Raw genomic sequence first — 25455 nt, forward strand, 5'->3', positions numbered from 1 at the left:
GTACCATTTTTTTTGTGTACACACAACACACGTATACTCCTATGGTTTTGAATGAGTCTTAAATACTCAAACTTGTTTTTCTGTAATCCTATTTCAGGGGCACAGCATCACGGTGTTTATCTAAGAATGGAGCTTTGGTTTCATATAATGACAGCTCTGTGATGTGGTGCTTCAGAGGTCCAAATCAGAAATATTTATTTTGTACACATGCAGAGGGATGAGAAAGAAGCTATCCTATCTACGTATTTAACAGATTTGCTAAGTGCCTTTTGTGTAAGTTTTCCAAAATGATCAGTTTACCTTTGCTTCTTTAGAACAGACATGTACATTTCAGACTTTTGACTAAGGCTTTCTTTTTCTCCCATCGTTCTATTTATGTATCGCAATGTTTTGGCAGTGATATTAATTTTTTTTCAAAGAATGATTACAAACCTAACAGGTGGAAAATTGGTCTTTATTGTAGCACAAATAAACATTACCTATTTGTCCTCTTCACCATGGTTTGGACCTACCACTATGGGATTGGAAACATCTCTCTTCTCTCTGAGTATTCTGTATATATCCACCTTTTTTTTTTTCAAGGACCAGAAAAGCATAATAGCAAGTTACATAAGGTATAAAATGTTATATAGCAAATAAATAGAATGTTGCCAAGCCCCAAGCTCACTTATAGATTCAATAGATGAGTTTTGGCTTTTCTTTCAATGGTGTGAGCTGAACAAATCATGCTTGGAAAGCAAGAGATGAATCTGCTAGTAACACATTTTAATTATCATGATAAAAACATGCAAACAAAACAACAGTCTTCATTTGGGCCCACGGAACCATTAGAGTTATAGTATGGGATGCCCCCTTCATCGGAAGCTCTTAGATCTTCTCAGTAAGGGGACGGTCCCAGATTTTCACCCTTTATTTCATCTTGACCATCCTCACACTTGGCAAATCTCCCTACCTGACCACGAGGCGAGCCCAAAGCTACACCACATAAGTACCCTTCCTCCGCCTGGAGCTCAGCTATTGCTCAGACCTTGATGTGAAAGTCTCCTATTCAGGAACAAATGCTCTGACAGTATGGGGTGGTGAGGGCTTATATGTTGTCACTGACTGTTGATACTCTTATTGTGAAGTAACCAAAAGACCGAATCGGTCACCTAGCATGGCATTAACTGGACTTGCCAGTGCTGAAGCTTTAAGTCAGGTCAGGTCCCCATTGCGGGTGGGGCCTGAGGTGGAGGACAGCTTGAGTACGTATAGGGGTCCCTAGCACGTAGGGGGTATCATGCTGAGGAGAAGAGAGAAGGAAGCAGACAAAATACACAAAAAAAAAAAAAAAAAAAAAAAGGAGATGAAAGGATTGCGTGAAGACCCAGTCTGGGAAACATTTGAAAGCGGCGGGTGTGGCAAAGCCTGCCAAGGTATTTGACCCTGGTCTCTGTCCTCTTTCCTGGAGGTGACATAGAGAGTCTGGGCACCAGTGACTATACAAGGCACAGAACTTCTCTGATACATGATGCAAATGATCTTGAAGCTGAAGTGGGACCGACCCCATGCCCATTGACGATGGGTATTCAGAAAGTCATCTGTTTCTTTAGGCAAAGTAAACTCTCAAGGGCATGCAGCGCATTTATCTTGGTTAAAGGTGAACGCTGATATTAGCCTATCCTAAAGCAAACCAGAGGACGAGAGAAGAAAATAAGCTTCCTCTCTTTTCACCTCAATGTTCTGCAGAGAATATTTTCCTGCCATCTGACTACAAGGCAGATGCTCTCTCCTAGCAAACCTACTGGAGGCAAGAAAGAGAGGAACGGAAGGGGAAGGTAGCAACTGCCCCGAAAGGAAGCTGCAAAAAGCATTAATTACAATAATAATAAAGTTCACGAGCTGATTAAGAAATCTCTGCATAGTGGCTGCCCCCAGAAACTCTACACTCTTCGTTCTGCTGCTCACCCTTCACTCACTTTCTAAGTCATTAGCGTCGCTATGGGAAGGTGAGGGGTGAACCGGGGCAGTGACGAAGTCCGTACGTATTAATTAAAAGAGGCGTAGCCTTGGCTGGACCTTCAGAGTTGGGCCCTGGGTCAGTAAGGGGGTCACATACCACGAAGCGGTAATCTGTGAACTCCATCTCTCTGAACCCATTTCATTCTATCCACCAACTCTAACCGGGAGACATTGAGATGGTTAGGACTTATCATGTTCTAGTCTCTCATACAAATAAGTCCTATTCCAGCAGGCTACTGTCCTCTTGGTACTGAGAGACATGAGCTGCCTCTAAATGGACCCATCTCCCATCAAGAAGCTCCTCACAAGGCTACTGTCCCATCACCTGGGAGCAAACCCATACCTGCAGAGCTATTCTTCATCCACGTCTGTTACAAACTGTGAATGGTGTTCGGGTGACTTGCTGTGCGTTTTGCTTAGGTGGAGTTTTACTGCATGTTTGCTCACAAATGTCCGACAGCACAACTTACACTTGAATTTAGAGTCTGTGTCCTCTTCACCAGCTATTGTTTCCGGAGACCTCTGAGCCGACGACACCCGGGAGATCTCTTGTTCCACCTTGCTTTGCTGTTCCACGGCCATGCGGGTCATGTCCTTCATTTGGAAACCTAGGTGGGACTCTAAGTGACTGATGTAAGTAGAAGGGGTTCTAAACTGGGAGGCACAGTCACTGCAATAAAAGATAGGGTGTCCTTTGTCCATGTTTTTCAGAAACTTTGTCCCGCCCGTCTTCCTAAGTTGGTACTTGACGTTTGCCAGCCAGTGGCTGATGGTGGTCATCGAGAGCCCTGTGAACTTGGAGATCTGCATTCTCTCTTGAGGGCCCAGGTCGGACAGCAGGTACTTGCCCTCCGACGTCTGGAAGAGGCTTGAGGCGAACTGTGCCTGCAAGATCAGGAGGTGCTGAGGGTTCCAGTTGGACTGCCTACCTTTCCTTTTATGCAAAGTCGAGACCTCGCTGGAGACATCCTCGAAGCGCCTGACGTCCATTTCCAGCTTCATGGGGGCGCCCCGTGAGGAAACGGCGGGCTTCGGCGTGGTGGCTTTGGGGAGGACCTTGACCATGTCGGCGATGTCAGACAGAGCGTGCTTCTGAGGCGGGGACGTGCAGGACTGTGCTTGCGAGGACTCGGCTTTCTTGCTCTTGGACTTGGTCAGGTCGATGGGCTGATCGTTGCTCTCAAACAGGTAGCGCCTGGACACGGGGGCCGGCCGCGTGGGGGCGGGACTCAAGCCCGGCTTGTCCAAGACGCTGAGATTGGACTTGTGGAACCTCGAAATTGTGCTTGAGCTCGGGCTGGAGCAGGAAGGGGAGCGCAGGGGTTCCGTGGCCTTGCCCAGATGATTGTTGAGGACGGACTGCAGGGCGCTGAGCGGGTTGATGCACGGCAGGGCCGGCGCCCGCGTGGGGAGGGCGCACCCGTTGCTGAGAGAGGGCGCGGGCTCCAGGGGCGCGCATTTCTCGGGCTCGCCTCCCTCCTCTGCCAGCCTGGCCTCCTCCTTCAGGAGGCAAGGCTCGGCCTTCTGGGATTCGGAAGGGGTTTCGCTTTTGGAGAAAGCGTCCACCTCACTGTGGCTGAAAGGCGATGCCTCCTCCCGGGGGCTTTCTTTCCCGCAATCCTTGGCGGCCTCCTCTTTGTCGTCGGGCTCCTTCTTCACGTGGGTGTATGGGGCCAGGTTGGCGGGCACCGAGACCAGCGGCATCACTTTCCACTTGGGTGCAATTGGCCTCAGCTTGTTGGTGAGGTTAGGTCGAATCTGCAGGACCTGGGATCCCATGGGCAAAGCAGGCTTGGTGCCCTCCGACAGCTGGTAGGCTGCGTGGATGCTGGGGTACGCGCTCCAGCTGGGAGCCCCGTTCTGGGCCTTGTTGATGGCTGTGGTGACGGTGTTTTCCAATGACTTCAAAATGTCCCCTCCGCCCTTGGAGCCGTCCTCCAAATCCTCCTCCCTTAGATACTGGTATTTTATAGTGGGGTCTAAAGGCTTTTGCAGAGGGTCCTCATACTCCTCCCGCTTCATGCCTTTCTCATCCTTGCTGCTCTCCTCCGGTTTTTCCTTCTTGCCCTCTTTCTTTAGCTCGGTGGTAGAGGCCGCGCCATCGGAAGCCGAGTTCCCAGACAGCTTGGGAGCCAGCGAGTCACTGCTCGGGGCGTCTGACAGCGACTGCATCTTCTCCACGGCCAGTGGGTCCAACACCAGCTGCTTCCCCTTCTTGGAGGCTGAGCTGGTGACCTTGAGGAAGTGGCCCGTGACCATCATGTGGGTGGTGAGCTGCTGCAGTGTGTCGTGGGAGCTCCCGCACTCCATGCACTTGAGGATCTGGGACTTGCAGGCCTCGAACTGCCAGGTGTAGCTCGCGCCGTTCTGGTAGCCGTAGCGGTTGTTGGACGACAGCGGCAGGCCGGCGGGCTTCTGGGAAGAGAAGGGATCTGCCAGCGAGCCCGTGGTCGAATCGGGGGAGCACGGTCGGTTGATGTCGAAGACGCGTTTCTTGGCGGGAGCGACCATTTTCGAGGAAATGGTTGGGACTGGCTCCTTCAAAGGCACTTTTTGGTAATGTTTTGTTTTTATCATGTGGACGCTCAGATCTTGGAGGGAATCGAAGGAGTCGCCACAGAACATGCACTTGAGAACCTTCTGAGCGTCCTCCTTGTCCATGTCCTGGAAAGCCCTCTTCCGGGGCTTCGAGTAGCTGGCGGGGCGCAGCTTGTCCTTCTTGTGGTTGTCATCTTGGTAGTGGCCCGTTTCGTTCATGTGCACGGTCAGCTCGACCAGGGTGTCGTAGGCGGCGCTGCACTGTCGGCAGCGGAACCTGCTGGCCCCGGTGAACACGGTCCCGCACATCTTGGTGCTCTGCCGGTACAGCTGCACCGAGCTGAACAGGCTGGGCTTCCCCACGGATCGGGAAGGCAAGTTCTGCTGGAGGCTTTTGGACAGCGCGTCTTGGTGCCAGTCGAAATCAGTCTTGCTGCTGCCATTGCGGGTGTCACAATTCCGCCGCTCGCTGCTGGACAGCTTGAAGCCGAGGCCCAGGCCCGACCAGTAGGAATCCGACAGGATGTTGGCGTAGACAGCGGTCATTTTATCCATGCAGTTGTGGCTTTCCCCGGGCAGCTTTGGGTGCACGCTGGCTTTCTGGTCCGGGGCATCCCGACCGCAGACGCTCTTGGCGTCTGAGACCTGGTCACTGGCATCGCTCAGCAGAGACTCATTCTCCGCGTCCTGATTGGACAAGTGGCTTCCGGGAGAGTTCTGGTAGCTGAAGCAGCCCTTCTGCTCTGGGCCCGTTTCTAGCTCCTCATCTGTCCCTGGGTCATTGCTGCCCTGAAGCTGAGCTACTGAACCCCCGTCCTCCTCTTCCTCCTCTTCTTCTTTTATGGCCTCCTGTTCCTTCAGCTGTTCCTCCTGGGCGTAGCCTGCCAGGGAAGAAGAAGAGACGAAATAAGATGACAGGTGACATCTGCCATCCCAAGTTCCCCACTTAGACGAAGGGCTTCCGATACGGAGCGGAATAGCAACTGGATCTACACTTTCATGAACTGCAAGCAATGGACACGGGAAAAAGCCAAATGATGTCTTTTGTGCTGTCTCATGCCCCCCCCCCTTTTCCGTAATTGACAGGAGTCACAAATCTTCATAAATGCCTAGGATCCCAAGTTAATAATTTTCACGTTTAAGGAGTATCACTCCGATGCTCCGACGGTGGGACAGCCGCTAAATTCACAGGTAGGACTTTTGAGAAAGCTGGGTGGCAATTCAAATCCTACAAAGACACAGCTTTCCAGAGAAGGACGTTGGCTCATAAGAAAACTAGACTTGACCCTTGGCATCTCTGTGGTAAGGTTTCCCAAGACTCTGGGACATACTGGCATAAGATTATCTTAAAAAAATCATTTTTGAGAGCTCACAGGTAGTTTAGATGCATCGCCATTATATTTTTGGTAGCCAGTGTCTTTTTGTTATAACATTTTTATTTGTAGAGAGTCGCACAGGAGGAAGAGAGATTATGGAGTATCGAATAAAATCTTCCATTGATAGCTGAAAAATTATGTAAGCTCGGCAAACATAATGATTTTAAAATAATAGCAAATGGTGTCGGAATGGGAGATTTGGGGAATATGCTATTATTCTCAAACAGGTTTATGAAGACCTTTTCAGACAAGGCTGAAAATGCCCTCTCGATCTTGCCTGTAATTTCAAATGCTTTGTGATTTGTGGGTACCCGTCATGAGATGCCAATTATACGTTTGATTTGTAGATGCAAAATGCTATTGGGGATGCATGCCTTCCCTTCTCTGAGAGGATTTAGGACCAGTAATTGCATAGGGAAAATGAAGGCATGAGAGAGCGGGTGCATAGGGAATTAATGGGCAAATATCCATCAACAGAGATGGGGAAAGTGACTATTTATGCCCATGTGTTCATTTCCTTCACCTGGCCTTTTCAGAGCCACGTGGATAAAATATAACTAAAGAAGTACCAAAGCAAGGGAGGGTCAGTCTTAGATTTGCAAGGCTTGCATGATCTCAGTGCAATGTCTTCTTTCCTTGCGAGCCTCTCTCTCCCCTCTTAGTGCAGGTGGGCCCTTGGGAGAATCCCTAGGGTGGGGCTGTATTTCCTTTCACCAGTGAGAAAGCTTGGAAAAGAGAGATCAGGCATGGGGGTCTGTCCTGGGAGGCAGGCAGTGGGAGTTAGAAGAGAAGGGGGTTTTGTTGGGAATAAGGCAGCTCCAGGCAGGAACTCTGAAGGCTCAGTAAATAGTCATTGAGCAGTTACTACCTCCTAGGAGCTCTGTTGACCACCGCAAATGCCTTCTTTCATTTTGTCTGATTATCTGCATGAAGTAGGAACTATGACAAAACTGCGGCTCTAAGGTTAAGAAATTTGCCCAAGGCCACAGAGCTAGTGTCCCGGAATCATGACATGTCTCCGGTCTGTTTGACGGGAGAATCCGTGGTCCTCACCACCCCACTCCACTTTCTACGACCAACCTCACCAATAAGAAAACTTTGCGGTGACCCAAAAGTCAAAGGTTCATTGAAATATCACTAAATAGATAGTCACTTTGGAGGGGAGAATTATGGGAATGCTGGAGACAAGACCCCATGATTTCAGAGGCATGATACGGGGTGCCTGGGGGGCTCAGTTGGTTAAGCATCTGATTCTTGATTTCGGCTCAGGTCATGATCTCAGGGTGGTGAGATCAAGCCCTGAGTCAGGCTCTGTGCTCAGTGGGGAGTCTGCCTGAGGTTCTCTTTCTCCTTCTCCCCCTGCCCCTCCCCCCTGTGCACACTCTCTCTCAAATAAATAAATAAATAAATAAATATATATATTTTTTTAAACAAGTCATGATACCATAAAACAAGACAAAATGTAAAAACAGTTTAGCCACTAGCTTTGTGGTTGTGCTCATTTACTGTATTGTTACTGGTGGTGTGTTTTTGCTTTCCTAGCAAGCTGACAAGTGGATTTTTCATTAAACTGGTGTTGCTGGTCTCTAGTTCCATAAATTGATTTAAAGAAACAAAAGCTACTCAATCTAGTTGAACAACCATTAATCAGTGGTCACTTCTTGCAAGAAAAACCCGTTTAAAATAACTGGATGACTAAATTAGACCACCCCCCTCATCCTCGTTGCATTTGCTTGTTCCAGGACTAATTTGTATGTTTGCAAATTAGTATTTGGTATGTTAGTGATATCATTAAGCTCAAGGAGAAAGCCTGTTATAAAATTAATAAATGAGTTGTTACAGAGCCAAGCAAAATACTCCAAAGAGTCAGGCAAATTTTATCAATCAAACAGGGTCACTTTTGAGAATTCAAAGGGCTTTATTACTTAAAAACTGGGACAACACTCATTAGCCAAGGCTGTTCCAGGCCAACCGAGACATACAGTTACCACATCCATGAGCAATGTGATCCCAGCATCATAGCAACGCACACAGAGCCAGTGAAAAAAATCTAGCAGGGAAAAAGAGGTCTTTCCGTCACCACAGTGGGTTAAGAGTGTGGTCAGGTTTTACGCATCTCAGTTTTTGTTGTGCCTAGTACAGGGCCTGACACTTGGTCGGAAGCAATTCATGTTATTGGGTGGTTTGTATGTGCGTGTGTGTAAAATATGTGTGCATGTGTGTATGTATTTACACGGGTGTATGCGTGCATGTGCACCCTCCCCCCCATAATCTGCCCAGCCAATATAGTCATTTTCACACAAGGAGAAAGGAAGTGTTTTTGTTTTTTGTTTTTTTTCCCTGCTGACATTTGGAAGCTGAGCTTTCCGGACCAGCTCAGCTTCACAATCTACTTTGTCCTTCTAAATGGATTCCCCAGAAGAAAAGTCAGAGACAGCAAACGCCTCCCCCACAATACAGATAAAATTTTCTGCTTAATTAGGCATTGACATGTTTACTATAACCTTTACAGAAGAGTAACTCGTGCTGAGAGACCCTTTTTGTCTGTTTTCTTCTGCAGAACAGACTAAATCTCATGCACCCGATAAGGTAATGCATTGAAAAGCTTTATAAAAAAAGTGCCAAAGCATCCGTCAAAGTGAGTGTATTTTAATGATGGCTGAGGGTTCCAAGGAGTTTTTAAAAACACATTTTAATATTATACATTTAAAACCGTTTGCTTGACTTAAGTGATTTTGTTTGCCACCGGCAGCTGACGCCAGAGGAAAGACAGCCAGAATATGGGTGATCTGGGTGCGTAATGAGTATCTGTCTCTCTCTCTCTATCGATGATTTGCTTAATAAGATTGCATCAAGTGTAAATCTTGGTAAAGTGGATGAGTGGCAAGTTTATTCTTATGAACACTTATTTAACAAAAGCAAATGATCTCAATTATGCCAAGACACAATAAAAAGAACTGTTCTCTGGAGACCCTCCTTGTGGATCTCAGGTTCAAGATCAAACTCCACGGTGGCAAGCATCTCCCTTTCCAACCTAAATTTCTAATCTCGTCCCTTGCCGCTGCCGAATTCTGGCCACACGAAGCTTGCGCATCCCCAGGACGGCTAATTCCTAAGCACACCCTCTCAGCGCTCTAAGTGATTGACTCAAGGGATCATTTCCCTTGCACCCCATGGCCACCGCACTGACTGTGCCACCATTATTGTTCACTAGGGTGAGGAAGTGGGCTTTCTGCTTCTATTTCCTCCAGGCTGTTTTTCAGAGAACGGTGAGAATATTCTTTCTCAAAAGAATTATTCTCAAAAAGAATAAGGTATTGGGTGGTAACATTGTTCTGTTTTAACTCCTGCAGTGTCTTTGTGCTGCACTAAAAATGAAATCCAAACCCTTAGCATGGTCTATAGAGCTTGCAGGACTGGGCCTTTACCTCCCTGCTCCATTATCCCGTACCCTCACCCTACTATCCATGCCTGAGGCATAAGAGCCTACTCGCTCCTTCCTTAACCTGCCAATCCCTTCCCTGATGTGGTTCTTTGCAGCTGCAGACCTCTCTGCTCGGAAAGTTCTTCCTTTGGACCTTCAAATGGTGATTCCTTTTCACTCTTCAGGTCTATGCTTACACGGCCCCTTTTGGAGAAGCCTGTCCCGACCAGTCTCCCCTTCTCTGCCTAACTCCAGATCACATCCACCTACTTATTGAGATCCCCGTAGCACCTACCCTACTCTGAAATCATCTTGTTTTCCCATTGATTGATTGTCTCCTCCCAGTAAATGCAACGATGAAATGTTTGTCCCCCATGAAGATGGAGACCTTGCTTCTCCCAGCGCTTAGACTGCACCCTGGCACAGAACGGTGCCCACAAATCATCTGAACGGATGAATGAATATACAATGCAAAGGGATTATTCCAGTTGCAAACCCTGCCCCCACGTCCCCGGTTGGTGCAGGTGGCACCTGAGATGGGCAATGCTCCCTCCCCTCCCCTTCCATATAGATCAGGTGTGAATTACAACCATCCTGACCGGCTCCTCTCAATGATAAAACCAGAACATCCCCATAAATCATCTTTTCAGACCAACACAGCCACCAAAGTTCTTGTTGCCAGAAATCCCTGAGCTGTGAATTTAAACTTTTAAGTAGGAAGACTGAAAATAAGCATCAAGACTGCAAAGCATCAGAAAATGCACTCTTAATGTGAGCAGACTTTGATTCAAAAAAGACTCACACGTGGGAACTTTGAAAGTATGGACCAATTTTGTCACGAATATAGTACATTAGCTGTTCCACGATATAGACCCCACAAATATTAGGGTGGTCTTCTCCTGAATTCTTGATTTTACAAACAAATGTCACTAGAGGAATATATTTTACCTGCTGTGAGCTTTTTACCCTATTAGTGTATGGCTAAAATTCAGAACTAAACCCTTAAATTTTAGAAATTTCCTCTTTTATCAAAGGTTAAAAAAAAAGAGAAACAATTTTTTTTTTTTAAATTACCACCTCAATTGTTCCAAGAATGTCTCTTCAGAATGACTTAAATGAAATTGTGCAAAATAATTCATGGGTTGCACGATGTTAGATAACAGATTTTTTGCTAGGCGTACATTTTTGCCATTGCCTTAAAAATCCACCATAGAGTGTTTACTGTAAAAACACTGACAGTTTTTAAAGTGGCAGTAGAGCTGGGGACGGCGATTACCCTAGAAGAATATAAAATTCAAGAAGGCTGATTTTCAAAAACTAAACCAGAACTCAACCAAGACCTCATTTAAAAACATATCCAGTGGTTACAGGATCATTTTCACCCATCTACCCCACTAAATGACAGTTTAAAATCACCCAAAGATTCCACAGTGCGCAGGGCAGATGTCAATGAAGGGACTGTGAGAATTTCTTGCCTTGTACCCAGTAGGTATGCTACGTGATGACACAGAGGAAGGCCTCCCTGTCACGAGTCTCTAGTGTTTTGGTGACTGTGGTCTCGAAATCCGTGAATATGTATATTATTATTGGCACTAATTGGCACTCTTGTTGGCAGGCTAAGGAGATAAGAGGATTTAGTTCAAGGAGACTGAGCCACTTCCCATGGTGGCCAGGCCCGGAGTGAGGGCCCTGTGGAGTGCCGTGCTGGGGGATCCGTAGCTCTGTGCTTCAGCAGGTGGTGGGCTAGAGGGCCGTGGGGGTCCGGACACCATTCAGGAGCATAGGCTTCACTTTCTGAGAATCTGGGTACCCCTGAACCCAGGCTCCATCTCCCTTCAGACTGGGGAAATCGTCGAAGCTCACGCACCTTTCTAAACGGGACAGTTTTCAACAGGAAAAGTAAAATTCACGGCATATGGATTTTTATCCTTGTCGCACTACACACAACTCATTCACTTAAAGGCAACTTGTACACATGGGTCCAGAGAGAAGGGCTTTTTCCCTCTATCTGAAGGTCGGAACCGAACAAAGAGAAATCCCTATTTAAAGAATGTTGGAGAGGGGCTGGGTGCAGCGGTGGGGGGTGGGGGTGGGGGCTTCTTCCCAGCCCGTAAGGCTCTCTAGAGATGGACCGAGAGCTTTCTGAAGGCCGTCAAGAACAACACATCTTTTTTATTATTTCCTGTAGACCATTCGGTTAATGGGAACATTTTCCTTGCACAATGAGATGCCTAACAGGTGGGGTCTGTGTGAAGCAAAAACTGTCCATTTAGTTAACGTCTTCTTGTTGTGGGCACTTTCCTGAGCCTGCTTCAGAGCGCTTTGCACCATAAAGCTGTTTTCTAATCACGCTCTGTGTCTTCCTCCACATCTTGGTCATTAGCAAAAAAAGGACGAAGTGAGGTTACATCAGGGGAAGTGGATACTTTGTCATTCCCTTGTGGTTCATCTGTTTATTCATTTAATCAAGAAATATTTATTCTGCAGCTACCACATGGGAGAAATTTTGTCAAATTTTACTGGAACGCCCGTCACGGCTGTTCTCCAAAGGCCGAGGAGAAGTAGAGGGATGAGTTAGGCAGAGACGTCAGATGCCGCGCGGTTGGGGAGAATGAGGTCATGGAAAGTTCAGGCATTGCTGGAGGTGGCCAGGTAACTTAAGTGGGCAAAGTAGGCCAGATGGAAGAAAAAGAATCCTCAGTTGCAAAGGTGAGTGGTGCTGGCACTCGTCTAGATAGAGAGACGCAGAGGAGCTTTGTGCAGTGGAAAATTTACATCACCGGGAAAGGGTGCAGGACTCGCCATGGGCGGGGGGGGGGTCTTTGGGCTGCCAGAAATTGTTTGGCCAAACCTTGCAGATGAAACCAAATATGTCTGGGACCCATCCGTTTGCACCCTCTGAACCCAGGGAGCCAGGGGAGGCAAAGAGTGTGAAGATCAGGCACACTCTGCTGGTGCTTTTATATACCAGCTCTTTGACCTTGATTCCTTATCAAGTGGAATAGGGGTGACAGTCCCAAGCCTGCCCACCTCAGAGGGCTCTGCTGGGACACAGAAAGTGGATGGTAAACCCTCGCTGCGTAAAGGTTGGTCCTTGGAGTGGCAGCAGCATCACTTGGGAATGGGGTTAGAAATGCAGACTCTTGACCCCAGCCCATGCCTACAGAGGAAGAAGCAGTTCACAAGATCCCTCGGGGATTCCTCCACCACGCAAACAAGTTTGAGAAGCCCTGCCGTGAACAGCAAAACTGTTCATTAGTAGCAAGATATTTAGCAATCTGCTTCTCTCTGTGTTCATATGCGTATGTGGGTACTGGCTTTGTGAGTAGACAAGGCTGTTTTGAGAGGGCCAGCCCTTTGCCTCTCCAAGGGCGAAAAGATGAAATACCTGGGGCTTCGACCACTGCTCCCAGTTGACACTGGAAAGCACGGAGCAAGAGGAAAACAAAAGTCACTGATTCAAGGACTGACCAGTTAAGGAAGAAAGAGGAGGGCCCATGGGCCATGGCATCAGGCAGGTCTCTGTTCAAATCTGCCACTACCTGCTTCATGTGATCTTGGGAAAGTTGCTAAAACTGTCGGAGGCTCAGCTTCCTCATCTATAAAATGGGAATACAGTGTCTACTTCATAGGAAAGAGGAGTATCAAATATGATGAAATATGTAAACCACCAAGGCTGTAAGACATCCTCCCAACTTCCCTGGCTGTCCTAGGCGTTTTATAAACACCGCATAGCCTGACCTCCCACCTGAACCTACAGATGGCGGACATCAGTTGACTTTGGCATCTTTTTATACCTAAATCCTATTCGAAGCCAACAGCTTTTGGATGATATTTGCATTAGATGTGAACCAGCTTTTTTATGTGTCATGCATAAGAAAAGAGCTTCCTCCAGCTTGGGGTTTGTTACTTAACATTAAATCATTCTTACAAGGAGCCAGTGGTATGTGTGCTGGGAGCTTCCACAAGTTATTACGTCATTACCCATAATGATCATGTCTGCAGTCCTTGAGAAATAAAGCAACCCACCCTCGGAGGGGAAAGGTCTATGTTGGAGGCCTTGGGCTTTGCACTGAGAGAAATGACTAATGCTCAAAGCAGAAGGTCTAGAAAAACCCTCTGCATTTAGTTACCTACAATATCAGTCCAGTGTATAGTCTTACTGGGAAATGTCCTGGTGACAATTTTTAAAAGCAGAAAGAGAAAATATTCATGGAGGAGGGTTAGAAGGGGGCTAGTTCATCAGCTTTCTGGTGGTTCCAGTTTAGAAGCCATTATCCTTATATTATCTTCACGCCAAGAGAGCCATAAATCAGGAACAGGGGATAAAACGAAATGAAACGAAATAGGGACAAAGAAACTACACAATAGAACTGAGGCTTTCCTAGGAAATTAAGATTTTTTAGGCTTTGACTTTTCAAATGGTAACAACTGTTTTCAGCAAAATGTGCATCATGATTTTCTATACATTTTCCTCACATAGGGAGATAGAAACACACTCATGTATATAGTTATTTCCAAGACTGGAAAGTTTGGAGGTTTTTTTTTTTTTCCCCAAGAAAGGGACAGTGAATCATTGTCCAGAATGCCCTTCAGAAAGTATATGAAGCTGAGGCACCATCTGTATTTTTTCAGACATATATTCCCATTTTACTTGAAATAACATCATTGCAGCCATCCCACGGAGTGAGAAGGTGATTTTGTTCCCTTCTTGCCTGGCCTGAAGTCAAATGTTTTTTTCTTTTTTTCCCTTTCTTTCTTTCTTTCTTTTTTTTTTTTTTTTTTTGGCAAATGCTGCATCTTTCTTTGAAATATTTCATGCAGATAATGGATAATGACCACTTCTCATTGCTTTTTCTCGAAGACGTCTAACTGCATTAGCCAAGAACGGAGAAATTTTAACTTGCTTCTTTTGCTAAGTTCATGGCTGTGACCACTTCCCATTAAGAAAGAGAGAGGGAGAAAAAAAAAAAAGAAAGAAAGAGAGAGGGAGAGAAAGAAAAGCTCACTCTTCCCTCAGAGAAGCTAAATTGCCACTGACGGAAAGCGATCTGGCCTTTGCCTTCCTGGTGAGTCTTTGCTGTCTCTAGAATCACAGAAGTCTGAGGTGGAAAGACCTTCCGTATCTTATGGCCAATCCGGCTTTAGCCAGGGAAGGATTTCCTTGTCCTGGTGTTCTTCATTTCTACAATTAATGGACCTTACCACTCTTCTTTGTGTTGGATTCCCCACCAACATGGTCATTATGACCAGCCTGGCTATGAGTACTGCCATTCTTTGCCACCCTACCCCTTAGGAGTCGAGCCAGGTTTCCACCATGATACAACTGGATCGAATCTAAGGATGGGGGAAAGCTTTTAGCTCAAGCTTTCATGATGTGCTTTCATCATTTTATTCACACGTTAGTCAAGTAACCGCTCAACATATACTTGAACGTCTTCAGTAATGGAGAACTCCCAGCTTTGAAGCAGCTTATTCTCTGTTAAAAAAGAAATAACTAATAACTAACATCTACTGAGAGCAAATGTACAAGTAAGAGCTAGTGGGCTAATTTTTTATATGTGTTACGTTATTTGATCCCCACAACACTATATGTCTTTCCAATTCTGTCTTCACAGATGATGACATTAAATTGCTGAGAATGTTAATTACATCTCCAGAGTCACATAGCTGAATTGGGACTTGAATCTGGATCTGTCGAGCTGTATGATCTATGCTGGATTCGTCTTTTTCCCTCACTCCCTGTATCTAATTTGTCAGCCAGGCATGTCAATTCTATTTCCAAAACAAATCTAAACTCTGCATGCTGTTATCCATGTCCACATCACTGCCTTGGTTCAGGCTGCCATTAGTTCTTCTCCGGTAGATATGGTGGCCTTCTCAATTGGTGGCCAGTCTTGCTCTCCTACAGTCCGTCAATCTGTGTGACTGGGACTGGGACCTGCTAAACGGAGACCCAAGTTCCTTTGCGTAACCCCTCTCACTGGCTTCCCTTGGCCCTGAGGCTCACGCTCCCTAGTGCAGCCTGCAGGTTCCGCCCTGTCCTCTCTCCATTTCACACCCCCTCTCAGCAGTGTCCCCTTGCTGGGGTCTAGAGCCAAAATTCTCCCCACCTATTTCTGAACTCACCAAATTCTTTGCGCCTCTAAGACCTTTGAAATTCTGATCCCCGTACATGGAAGATCTCCTTCTTTTGTTATGTCTAATTCTTTCTCAGTCTTTTAGTGTCAGCTCAGAGGCCTGTCTTCAGCGGGGTCATCCCTGATCACTGTGACCACCGCTCACTCCCCCCAAATCCCCAATTGCTAAAGTTACAGCCCACCACTTTTTCTTGTACAGTTTTTATCTCAATTTGCAACTATTTTATTCTCCTATTTACTGGGTTGTTTGGCTTTCCAATGGGACCGCAAGTCCCCCAAGGGCAGATGGAGTCTATCTTGTTCACCACTGTTTTCCGTTGCTATCCAGGGCCCAACTTGTTCAAACATTTGTTGAATATAGGAAGAAATGAATGAATGGCTGGACTGAGAAATGAATGAGTGAGCGCGATTGCATCAGGAAAGAACAGTTTTCTCTAGCTTTCACAAACTTAGATTTTACTCATTGGTTCCAACCCACTTTCAAGCCATAGAGAACAACAAAAAGATTTTTTAACAGGCTATCCCTTTGGATGGTTGAGGTTCCACACAGGGTGGGCTGTTCCTCCTGGGAGGCAGAGTAAGTCAGGGACAGCCATAACAGTGTGGATTCAGGAGCGCTGAAAAGACCCTTTCCTCCTCAACTCTGAAAGCTTTCACACTCTACTTCCTGCCTCAAACCCTACAATTAGACTCTTGCTGATTTGGCAGGAGGCACACCGAGAACTCATCCCCTGTAAAAATATAAAGACTCTTATTTCACTTTGGCACTTTAGGGTGAATGAGTTTATCAGATCATTTCCTGGGAGCTGGTTTCTGTAGAAGAACGTGGGACCCCAAGAGCCAGCTGGCTCATCAACAGACTCTAACTGAGGGGTTCTTAACCTGCAGCAAGTTTGCCCCCAAAGGGACATTTGGCAAAGTCTGAGGACATCTTTGGTTGTTACAACTGGAGAAGAGGTTCTACTGACAAGTAGTGAATACAGAGGCCAGGGGATGCTGTTAAACACCCTACAAGGCACACGACAGTCCCCTACAACAAAGAAGTATTTAGACCCAAATGTCAAAAGTTAAAAAAAATGCTGCAGAGTCAAGGTCAGCTGCAGTTTCGGGAATGGGTGGTAAGGGTAGAGGATACTCGTCCCGTGTCTAGTTGTCAGTGAAGCAAGGGGCTGCCTGGAGGAGAATGCTCAGTGCCATCAAGGGAAAATCAGAAAGCAAAGTGTGGGCATCCCCTTCACGGTTATTACGACATGGAAGCAAAGAGCACAATGTCTACAGCAAGGCTGCCCAGGTTCAAATCCCACCTCTGCCCCATCTCACATTGTCATCTTGAGCAAACTAACCAGCTCTGTGGGTTTCACTCTCTTCATCTACAAATTGGAGGTAATAATAGTACCTGCCTCAAAGATGACTATGAGATTTGAGATAATTGGAAAGAACTCAGAATGCCTGGTAATAGTAAGCACTCCATATATGCCCCCTTTCATTATTGCAAGAAAAAAGACCTAGCCACAAAGAGCAACGCTATGGGGCTGGATTTCTCAGGATTTTAGTATTTATTCTTTCAAGTGTTGGTTGAAAAACAAAAAATCCATCATGTTCTTAGCATTATTTTCAATCAATTCCTTCTGGATTCATTTAAATCCCCTTATCAGATTGAGTATTTTTATACTACAAGAAACAAACAAACAAAAAAGTTAATGATGAAAGGGATTAGCATTTCTAAATAACTCCGGTAACTTTGTCAAATAAATCCTGACCTATTTCAGTTCTTAATTAACTAGGTTAGCTTTTAAATGAGGCAACTTATATAAAACAGCAAGTCTGATCTGGGGCCAAATCCCCACTGGACAGTTGGATGAAGCAGTTCTTGGAAATGACCCAAATTCTGGGAGATACAGAGGTCTTGTGATCTTTTTGAATCGATGGTTTGAATAATCTAATAGAAAATTCTCTCAGGTTTTCTGACTCTTCGATTTTAGGTGAGGGTTGGTTTAAGATGGCCTTTTCAAGACTTGTCACCTTTTCTCGATCTCTGCCTATAAAGGAGATAGGTAAATAGGAAAAGTCTTGAGGTCACTATGTCAGCACCCACTAAATAGTACCAAATTAGCCACTGTCTCAGGAGAGGACAGTGGGAGAAGTCACTACCTGGTGATCTAATATCCTCCAATGATGAGCACGGATAGACGGCTCATAATACAGCCACTATCTTGTTTTTGGTATTCGTTCTGGCCTTTTTCTCTGTTTTATGTTATTTTCCTCTACTTTGTCAATCTTCTGATATTGGTCAGCCAGCTCCTGAACCACATTCATGAAAGTGGAATTCTCCTAAAAAATAATAATATCTGTATTTTTTCCCCCTTAACAACAACAAAAAAGACAGTGTTCAGCTAATTGGTTAGTTTGCTTTTGGGTGTCAAAGGTAATTTTTCTCTTCCTGGAGAAATTACAAGAAAAAGAACCAGAACTTTCTGAATTGGAGGAGGACAGTTAAGCATGGGTTGGAACATTGGAAAAACATCTTATTTGCAGTGTCTAACATCTTCGAATGACTCTTGAGAGATAAAAGGCAAATTAGCAGGTACACCTTAGAGTTTCAAAGAGGACATTGGTGGCCTTTCCAGGTCATGTCAATTTTTTGTTACTTCTCGATGTTTAAAAATGAACTTTGTTAATTCTTGGGCAATGCTGAAAAATTATCAGTGTTCCCAGATACATTATAATAAACAATGTGGTTGCTCCCCAATCTATTAAGTATGGGCGGGATTGGTGCCACCCAGGTCTGTGTGGGTACAACCTAATCACATTGTCTAATTTGTCTAACATAATCACATTGCAATAGTGGCTCATTTAGGTGATTTCAGCCTAACCTAAGCCAACAGGGGATCAACACTCTCAGTCTAATTTGATGGTTAAGAAAGTAATGGTCTCTCCCTTTCCTTCTTCCCATTCTTATACATGAATATATAATCGTATAAATTGCTAGTAGCAATTTTGCTACATTGAGGGAATCCTAAGGACTAAGCTAACACACCAGAGCATAGAGCCAAGAAAATTACAATAAACTGGAGCTAGAACCTTGATCAGACTCCACCAGAAGCCTTGTTGTCTTTGTACTTTGAAATTTCATGAGCAAATAATCCTCTTTACTGCTTAAGATAGTTTGGGGGGTGTTGCTTGCACACCGAGCTAAGAGCTTCATGATAAAGCTATTAATCTGTGCACATTTCATAGTCTTCTGGTAGTTATTACTTTATAAATGAGATACATTTTTTATCAGTACACGTACATTAGCCTTGCTATGTACTAACATCGTTTTATTTGTTGGTATGTATATTCTTTTGCCCTCAACAACAATTATGACCTTTTCTTTCTTTTTTCTTTTTTTTGGTTTGGCAAAGTATAAGGTAATCCCCTTTTACTATTTGGTCCCTTAATTATCCATGATGATAAGAAGGTCAATGCTGTAAAAGTTGGGATTCATGTTTCTAATCAAACACCTAACCCATTATTAGTTACACTTTGACTATTCTGAATTCTGAACCCACCTTACATGCCATCTCTGCCCTGAGATCTTTTTCCAAGCTCCCAGAGTACAATCTCCCTTTCTCTGTAGATCCATAGGACTTTACCTATATCTTCTACTGGACAAATCAAATTGTGATTCTTTTTTTTTTTTTTAAAGACTTTCATTTATTTATTTGACGGAGAGAGACACACAGAGAGAGGGAACACAAGCAGGGGGAGCGGGAGAGGGAGAAGCAGGCTTCCCGCCGAGCAGGGAGCCCGATGTGGGGCTCGATCCCAGGACCCTGGGATCATGACCTGAGCCGAAGGCAGATACTTAACGACTGAGCCACCCAGGCGCCCCTCAAATTGTGATTCTTGATCTCACTTCCCAGATGGTAAACTCTTTAAAAGCAAGGAGGTTATTGGTGTTTATCTTCATGTACCTAGCACTGGGAGTTTTGGGCACACAATAAGGGCTCCATAAATGTTCTCTTTCTTTGCTTATTTTGTCTTCTACAACTTTACACATGATCTTGTACATAGTACTTCAGAATATTGCTTAAATAGAATAGCAGAGACAATGGTTACCCAAGGAGGGTCCCAGCCCCCAAGTGCACACTGAATTAGAGACACACATGGGTTCCCACCACTCTTCCTGGTGATACCTAACACACTCTTGATGACTCAGCTGGGGGTGATTTTGCCCCCTAGGGACATTTGGCAACATGTGGGGAGATGGAGTGGGTATGATGCTGGCATCTGGTGGGTGGAGGCCAGAGATACTGCTAAGCATCCTACAATGCATATAACAGCCCCCACAGCAAAGAATGATCTGGCCCAAATGTCAGTACTGTCAAGACTGAGAGACTCCGACTTGTAAATCTTTCTCTCCGATTTGAACATGAGCCCCGTGAATGCATTCCTGCGTCCCCGGTGCGAATCACAGTTCTTGAGGGGACAATTGTCTACTTTGCCAGAATGCTCTCTACCCTCCACTGTGGGCCACTTTGGTGGGGGTGTTCTGTCCCCATCCATTGTCTCTCTGCTTTTGCAACTGGGTGAGTTAATAACTGAAATCATCTCCCCCTTTAAACTGAAAACATCTCCTTTGTTAAAATAGGTAATGTAACTGATTTTATTTTTTAAGGCATAAGATCAACTTTGGGACTGATGTAGTTATAACACTGTCAGAGCTGGGCTGTATAAATCTGCTCCCATCCTGGGGTGCCTGGGTGGCTCAGTCGGTTACATGTCTGCCCTTGGCTCAGGTCATGATCCCCAGGTCCTGGGATTGAGCCCTGATCAGTCTCTCTGCTCAGCAGGCAGTCTGCTTCTCCCTCTCCCTCTGCTCTCCCCCCGCTTGTGCTCTCTCTCTCAAATAAATAAATAAAATCTTAAAAAAAAAATCTGCTCCCTTCTAGGCACATTGGGAAGGAGACAGCAGGACATAGATTTTGGTCCTTGGGAGATTAATTGAATGAGACTCCAGTGCACCTGGACTATTTTCCAATAAGAACAATCCAGATTGTGTATGTGTTTAAATGTTTGGTATTTTGTTTAAAGAGCAGGGAGGTAGAACAAAAACATAAGAATTTTCTCTTTTCTTTTCTTTCCTTTTTATTTTATTTTATTTACTTATTTTTAGTATGGGCACACTATTGCAGCTTGGCCAATCAGACTGTTGCTCCATAGAATTCAATTTCTTTTTTTTTAAGAATCCATTTATTGATCTATTTTAGAGAGAGAGCAGGAGCAGGTGGAGGAGCAGAGAGAGAGAGGGAGAGAAGCAGACTCCCCACTGAAGGTGGAGCCCAATGTGGGGCTCACTCGCATGAGCCTGAGAACACAACCTGAGCTGAAATCAAGAGTTGGACATTCAACAGACTGAGCCACCCAGGTGCCCCTAGAATTCAAATTTGGACCCCATGACTCAAGCATGGAAAATGGTTGGAGTGGATCCATCTTGACGAGAGCATCAGGAAGAGGTCATCCTTTGATTCTGTCTCCTTGATCTTCAGGGCCACACTGGCTTCTTCTCTTTCAGTGATCTGTTCCATGCTCCTTCTAACACATTGCTTGTTTTGACTCAAGTTAGCCAGAGATAATATTTCTTGCTCACAACGAAAGACACCACTGGCTAACAGATGGAGCTCAATACATACTTTGAGTAAAAGAATGAATTTGTTCTAACTCTAACAAAGTGACTTCTTTGCATGTCAGAATAAAACGAGCTCGAGGTCTTGGTGCCATTGTTTGGCATTCAGTAGAGGGTGGTTTAATTGTTCGTAGACAAATGGGCAGACCATAACACAATGCTAGTAAGAGCACCTTATTTCTGGAAATCAGAAATTTCCCTCCAAAGCCAGACTCCCCTCCATCCAGATGTACGTTTTTCCATAGAGCCTGGCTGTATGTATGGGTCTGCCTTGAAAATGCTTTTTAGAAACATATCATCCCCCAATGACTTGAATGTACCCATCTAGGGTATGTTTCCAGCGCTCATAGTCTATTGTGTCAATAATCTGCATATTTAAGAGTCCCCACATGCTCATTGAGACGATAGATGGGGCTGGTACAGTCTACTGGGTCAAAAATCTGCTTTAAATAGTCTATATACACAGTCGGTTGAGTAAATAACAGCATTTTCAAAAAGCCCCTAAATATATAATAACATGATAAATCGCATCAGCTCCTAAAGATGCAGTCTCGCTACCGCTGATCAAGAAAATGATGTGCGCTTTAACAAGCCACTTACAAATGATCTCATCTTTTCCAGCCATGGGAGCATTATCTTTCCTCTGCTCTATTTTTCATATGTAGAGGAAAAGAACCCAAACACACACACACACACACACACACACACACACACACACAGGCATATAGTGTGCTCGATATGATCTTGCACAAATAAACTGGGTTTGAGCCAGTTGTCCAGATGTAGGGAGGCAAGACCAGAGAGCAAGGTTCTTCTCACTTTGGTTTGGAGGGTTCTCCCATCACTCAGCTGTGTGTGATTCAGAGTCAGGATGGTATCCAAGTGCACAAAACCAGTTGTGCTGAAATCAACTAGAGGCATGGATTTGGGGACCTCCATCTGACCTCATTTTGCTGTGAAGACAACTTATTCCATACTGTTTCATTAGAACTCTGCTTAAAAACATCTTCTATCGGTACAATAGTCTAATAGGTTCCACTTATGAAGTGCTTTACAGTTGTCTTACTTTAGCTTCCCAACACTCCCATGGTGGGGGTAATATTATTAGTTTCATTTCTAAAGATGGAGGAATTTAAGCTTTGAGGAGTGGAACAACTTAACTAAGGTCACACACCCACAGACTGGGGGACGTGGGCTTTGCAGTGAGCTTATGAGGCTCCAGAGCCAATGCGCGCTCGTGGCTGTGTATTCAGTCCTCAACTGTGCCCTGCTTTGTTCTGGTGTGTACGATGCAGGTGTGTCTGTTTCTGTCATGCATGCTGTATACATTCCTCGGTAGATGTTGCATTTTGCAGAAGCTTGCATTAATAGTATAGTGTTTGGAGTTGTGGGGGGGATCAGGTTAGGGCAGACCACTCCAAAACTAAGCAAGTAGGGATCCAGAACAGAATGGAGTAAGAGCAAACATAATAAAAATCCTGGTCCAGCTAAAAACACCTGTTAAATTCATGAAAAATAAAGGAATGTGATAGCAAATAAAGGACTTCGCTTTGTAACTACAGAAGGGAAGGCAGTTGGGAAGAGAGGACCCTTGGGGGGTGGTGAAATTGTGGGGTTCTGGGTAGGTCAAATGAGAAAGGTCAGGGAGAGGTGACAATTCGACTTTCAAGGCTGACCATCTGAGCGGGAAGTTGATGGGCTGTCTATGAACTGACTGTAACTTCTGTGGCTTCCTGCATTCAACTTTATGTTTGGTTGATGTTGCTTAGCGGTGCTGAACAATATTGTGTTGGAAAAAAAAAAAATCACAGGTGAATCGATGTGAAGTCCTCATTATATTCATGTCATTGACCAATTTGCCAATCAGGAATGAGCTAATCCACTTTACAGAAATATGAGTTGCAACAGAACAGACGTTATTTTATCTTTCATCCTTAAAGACCTTTCATGTTCAACTAACTCAGTAGATAACATCCTGGGTGCCTTACCAATAAAACCTTAATGTTGAATTAATTACTCAAGCTAACCAACTTAAAATAAAGATGGTAAATCTAAATATCTTCTAGGGCACAGAATTAGCATCTTATGACATCTCTTGTTCTTGGGAAGACATGAAGGAAGAGCTTCCCCTTTACTTCTTTGAGTGCCTACTGTATACCTGATAGAGTGCAAAGGATTGGCAATGCTCTTTATTTTGGAAATAATTCCGTGAGGTAGGCATTTTTCCTTCCATTATAGAGGTGAGGAACTTGAGGCTAACAGAAGAGATACAGCTGGTTCTCCAGTAGAGTCTGGAAGGAGCAGGACGGAAACCAAGCACACAGCCCCAAGGCCCAGGCTCCACCTGCCCATGGGACTGAAAGTGAAGAGTGGTCACCATCTCCTCTCCTCTTGTGCTGCCTCGACTCCTCGAGGAATTGATTCCATCCCTGCCACCTACACTCAATTCTGGAAATTCTTAGCAATCAGGATGAAAGATACATTAGATTATGTCATTTTCCTGTTCAAACCTCCCCCACGCCCCCCTCCCCCCAGGTAAATCCGTCTCACTCACTGAGAAAGCAGAAGTTCTCACCTTGGCCTCAGATTTATGTGCATGTCAGCTCTCCCCTTGGACTCTACCCCCCTCTCTCCCTCCCCTCTCCCTCTGTTTTCTGCTCCCGTCACACTGGCCTCTTTGCTGCCGGTTCTCAAGCAAACCAGGAACACTCCCATCCTCGGCTTTGCCATTGGCTGCTCCCCCCGTGCTTTTCCTCCACCTTCTTTAAATCTTGGCTGACATGTAATTTCCTAATGACGCTGCCTCTGATCACCCTGTTTAAAATTGCAACTGGTCTCCCGACTCTCTCCGGATGGCCGAGTGATTCTTTTACCCTGCTTTACTGTCTCCTTTTCCATAGCGCGTGCCAGATTCGAACTGAGCACAGAATGGACTTGTTTATTATGTCGATCGTTCACTGTGAACTTTCTTTGTTAGGCTGTAGCTCCATAAGAGCAGGGACCTTTGTCGGGGTGGTTGGATGCTGCCGTGGAAGCACCTACTGCAGTACGTGGCACATAGTAGGTGCTCAAAAAATATTCACCAAATGGATATTTAAAGAACCTCGTGCGTTTTTAACTCTATCAGGTGAGCAAACGTTAGCACTCACCAGGACCTTTCCGGATTATGATGGGTTTGCACTGACTTCCTATTCTCTGAGAAACAGTGGCCCCCAGGAAACTGGTCTTGCCTCGCAGCCTTCCTAGTATGTTAGCCTTTTTAAAATTCAGTCTGGCTCTATATGCAGGAGTAAATTCAGGAGCAGAAACACAGAAAGGCCTTCCGTAAAGTTAAAGATGCCTCTTTTTTTTTTTTTTTTTTAAGAGTTTTTTTTTTTATTTGATAGATATAATGGGGTTGTGAGAGAGCACGAGAGGGGAAAGGGTCAGAGGGAGAAGCAGACTCCCCGCCGAGCAGGGAGCCCGATGCGGGACTCGATCCCGGGACTCCAGGATCATGACCTGAGCCGAAGGCAGTCGCTTAACCAACTGAGCCACCCAGGCGCCCCAAGATGCCTCTTAATCAGAAAAATACTTCAAGGGTCCATGCTTAACGGGTTTATAGCCTCACAGGCTCTGGGCTGCAAGTGACACACAACCAGGGTTAGTGAATATATTTCCTAAAGTTATTTAAGCCGGGCATTTAAAAACTTCTTAGTTGCTTGGAGGGAAATCCCAAAGCATATTCTTTTATTGCACCCTTCCGTATCTCTGGTCCTGTGACACTGTGATCCCTGGTTTCAGGACACAGGGATTCCGGGATGGATGCTCTTCTTTCTTTGTCGGCCTCGATAATGATTTGGTAATGTCTGGATTTACACCGGAGAGCCTTTCTCTGATTGGAAGTTCTCCTCAATCTCTCTGTAAGGCGGCAAGAACTGAGTCTGCCCATGGGAACAAGTAGATCAGTGTGTTGTTTGAGGTGGGGGAGATCCCAGCTCTACCACTTACTAGCTGTGTGTTCTCGGGCAAGTCACATAAGCACTGCAAGTCTCGCTTCCTCATCTGTACAATGGGCATGATTACAGCACAGGCCCTCTGTGGCTGTTGGGAGGCTTTAATGAGGAAATGACACAGTTCTCTTTCTGTCATTTGTTTCCTGCCTCCTATTCAACTTTCCAGTCTTAGCATCAAGACCCTTGGAGGAATTTTCCTGGCCCCCTGCCTGTCTCATGGGATTCTTCTCTGGTGGCTGCCATCAAAACTGCACTCAAACAATGATATGGGTAATTGTTAAATTCTGAACCTTGTCACTGAGACTCTATTAGG

The 25455-nt window shown here is 45.3% G+C and overlaps 1 protein-coding gene across 3 annotated transcripts in view; it reads right to left on the bottom strand.

Moving 5' to 3' along the window:
• Positions 1-25455, bottom strand: part of TSHZ2 (teashirt zinc finger homeobox 2) — a 437476-nt gene that overhangs the window by 176514 nt on the left and 235507 nt on the right. Inside the window, exon 2 of one of the 3 annotated variants that reach the window (XM_073883928.1) lies at positions 2472-5420. In XM_073883928.1, coding sequence (XP_073740029.1) covers positions 2472-5420 — 2949 coding nt within the window. Of the gene's footprint in view, positions 1-332; positions 5421-25455 lie in introns of those variants that run through there. The other 2 variants (XM_073883927.1, XM_025853397.2) reach the window with 2 other exon arrangements.

The sequence above is a fragment of the Callorhinus ursinus genome, unplaced genomic scaffold (assembly GCF_003265705.2).
Source record: "Callorhinus ursinus isolate GAN/ISIS: 27379988/994484 unplaced genomic scaffold, GSC_fseal_2.0 scaffold53, whole genome shotgun sequence".
Classification (NCBI taxonomy): Eukaryota; Metazoa; Chordata; class Mammalia; order Carnivora; family Otariidae; genus Callorhinus; species Callorhinus ursinus.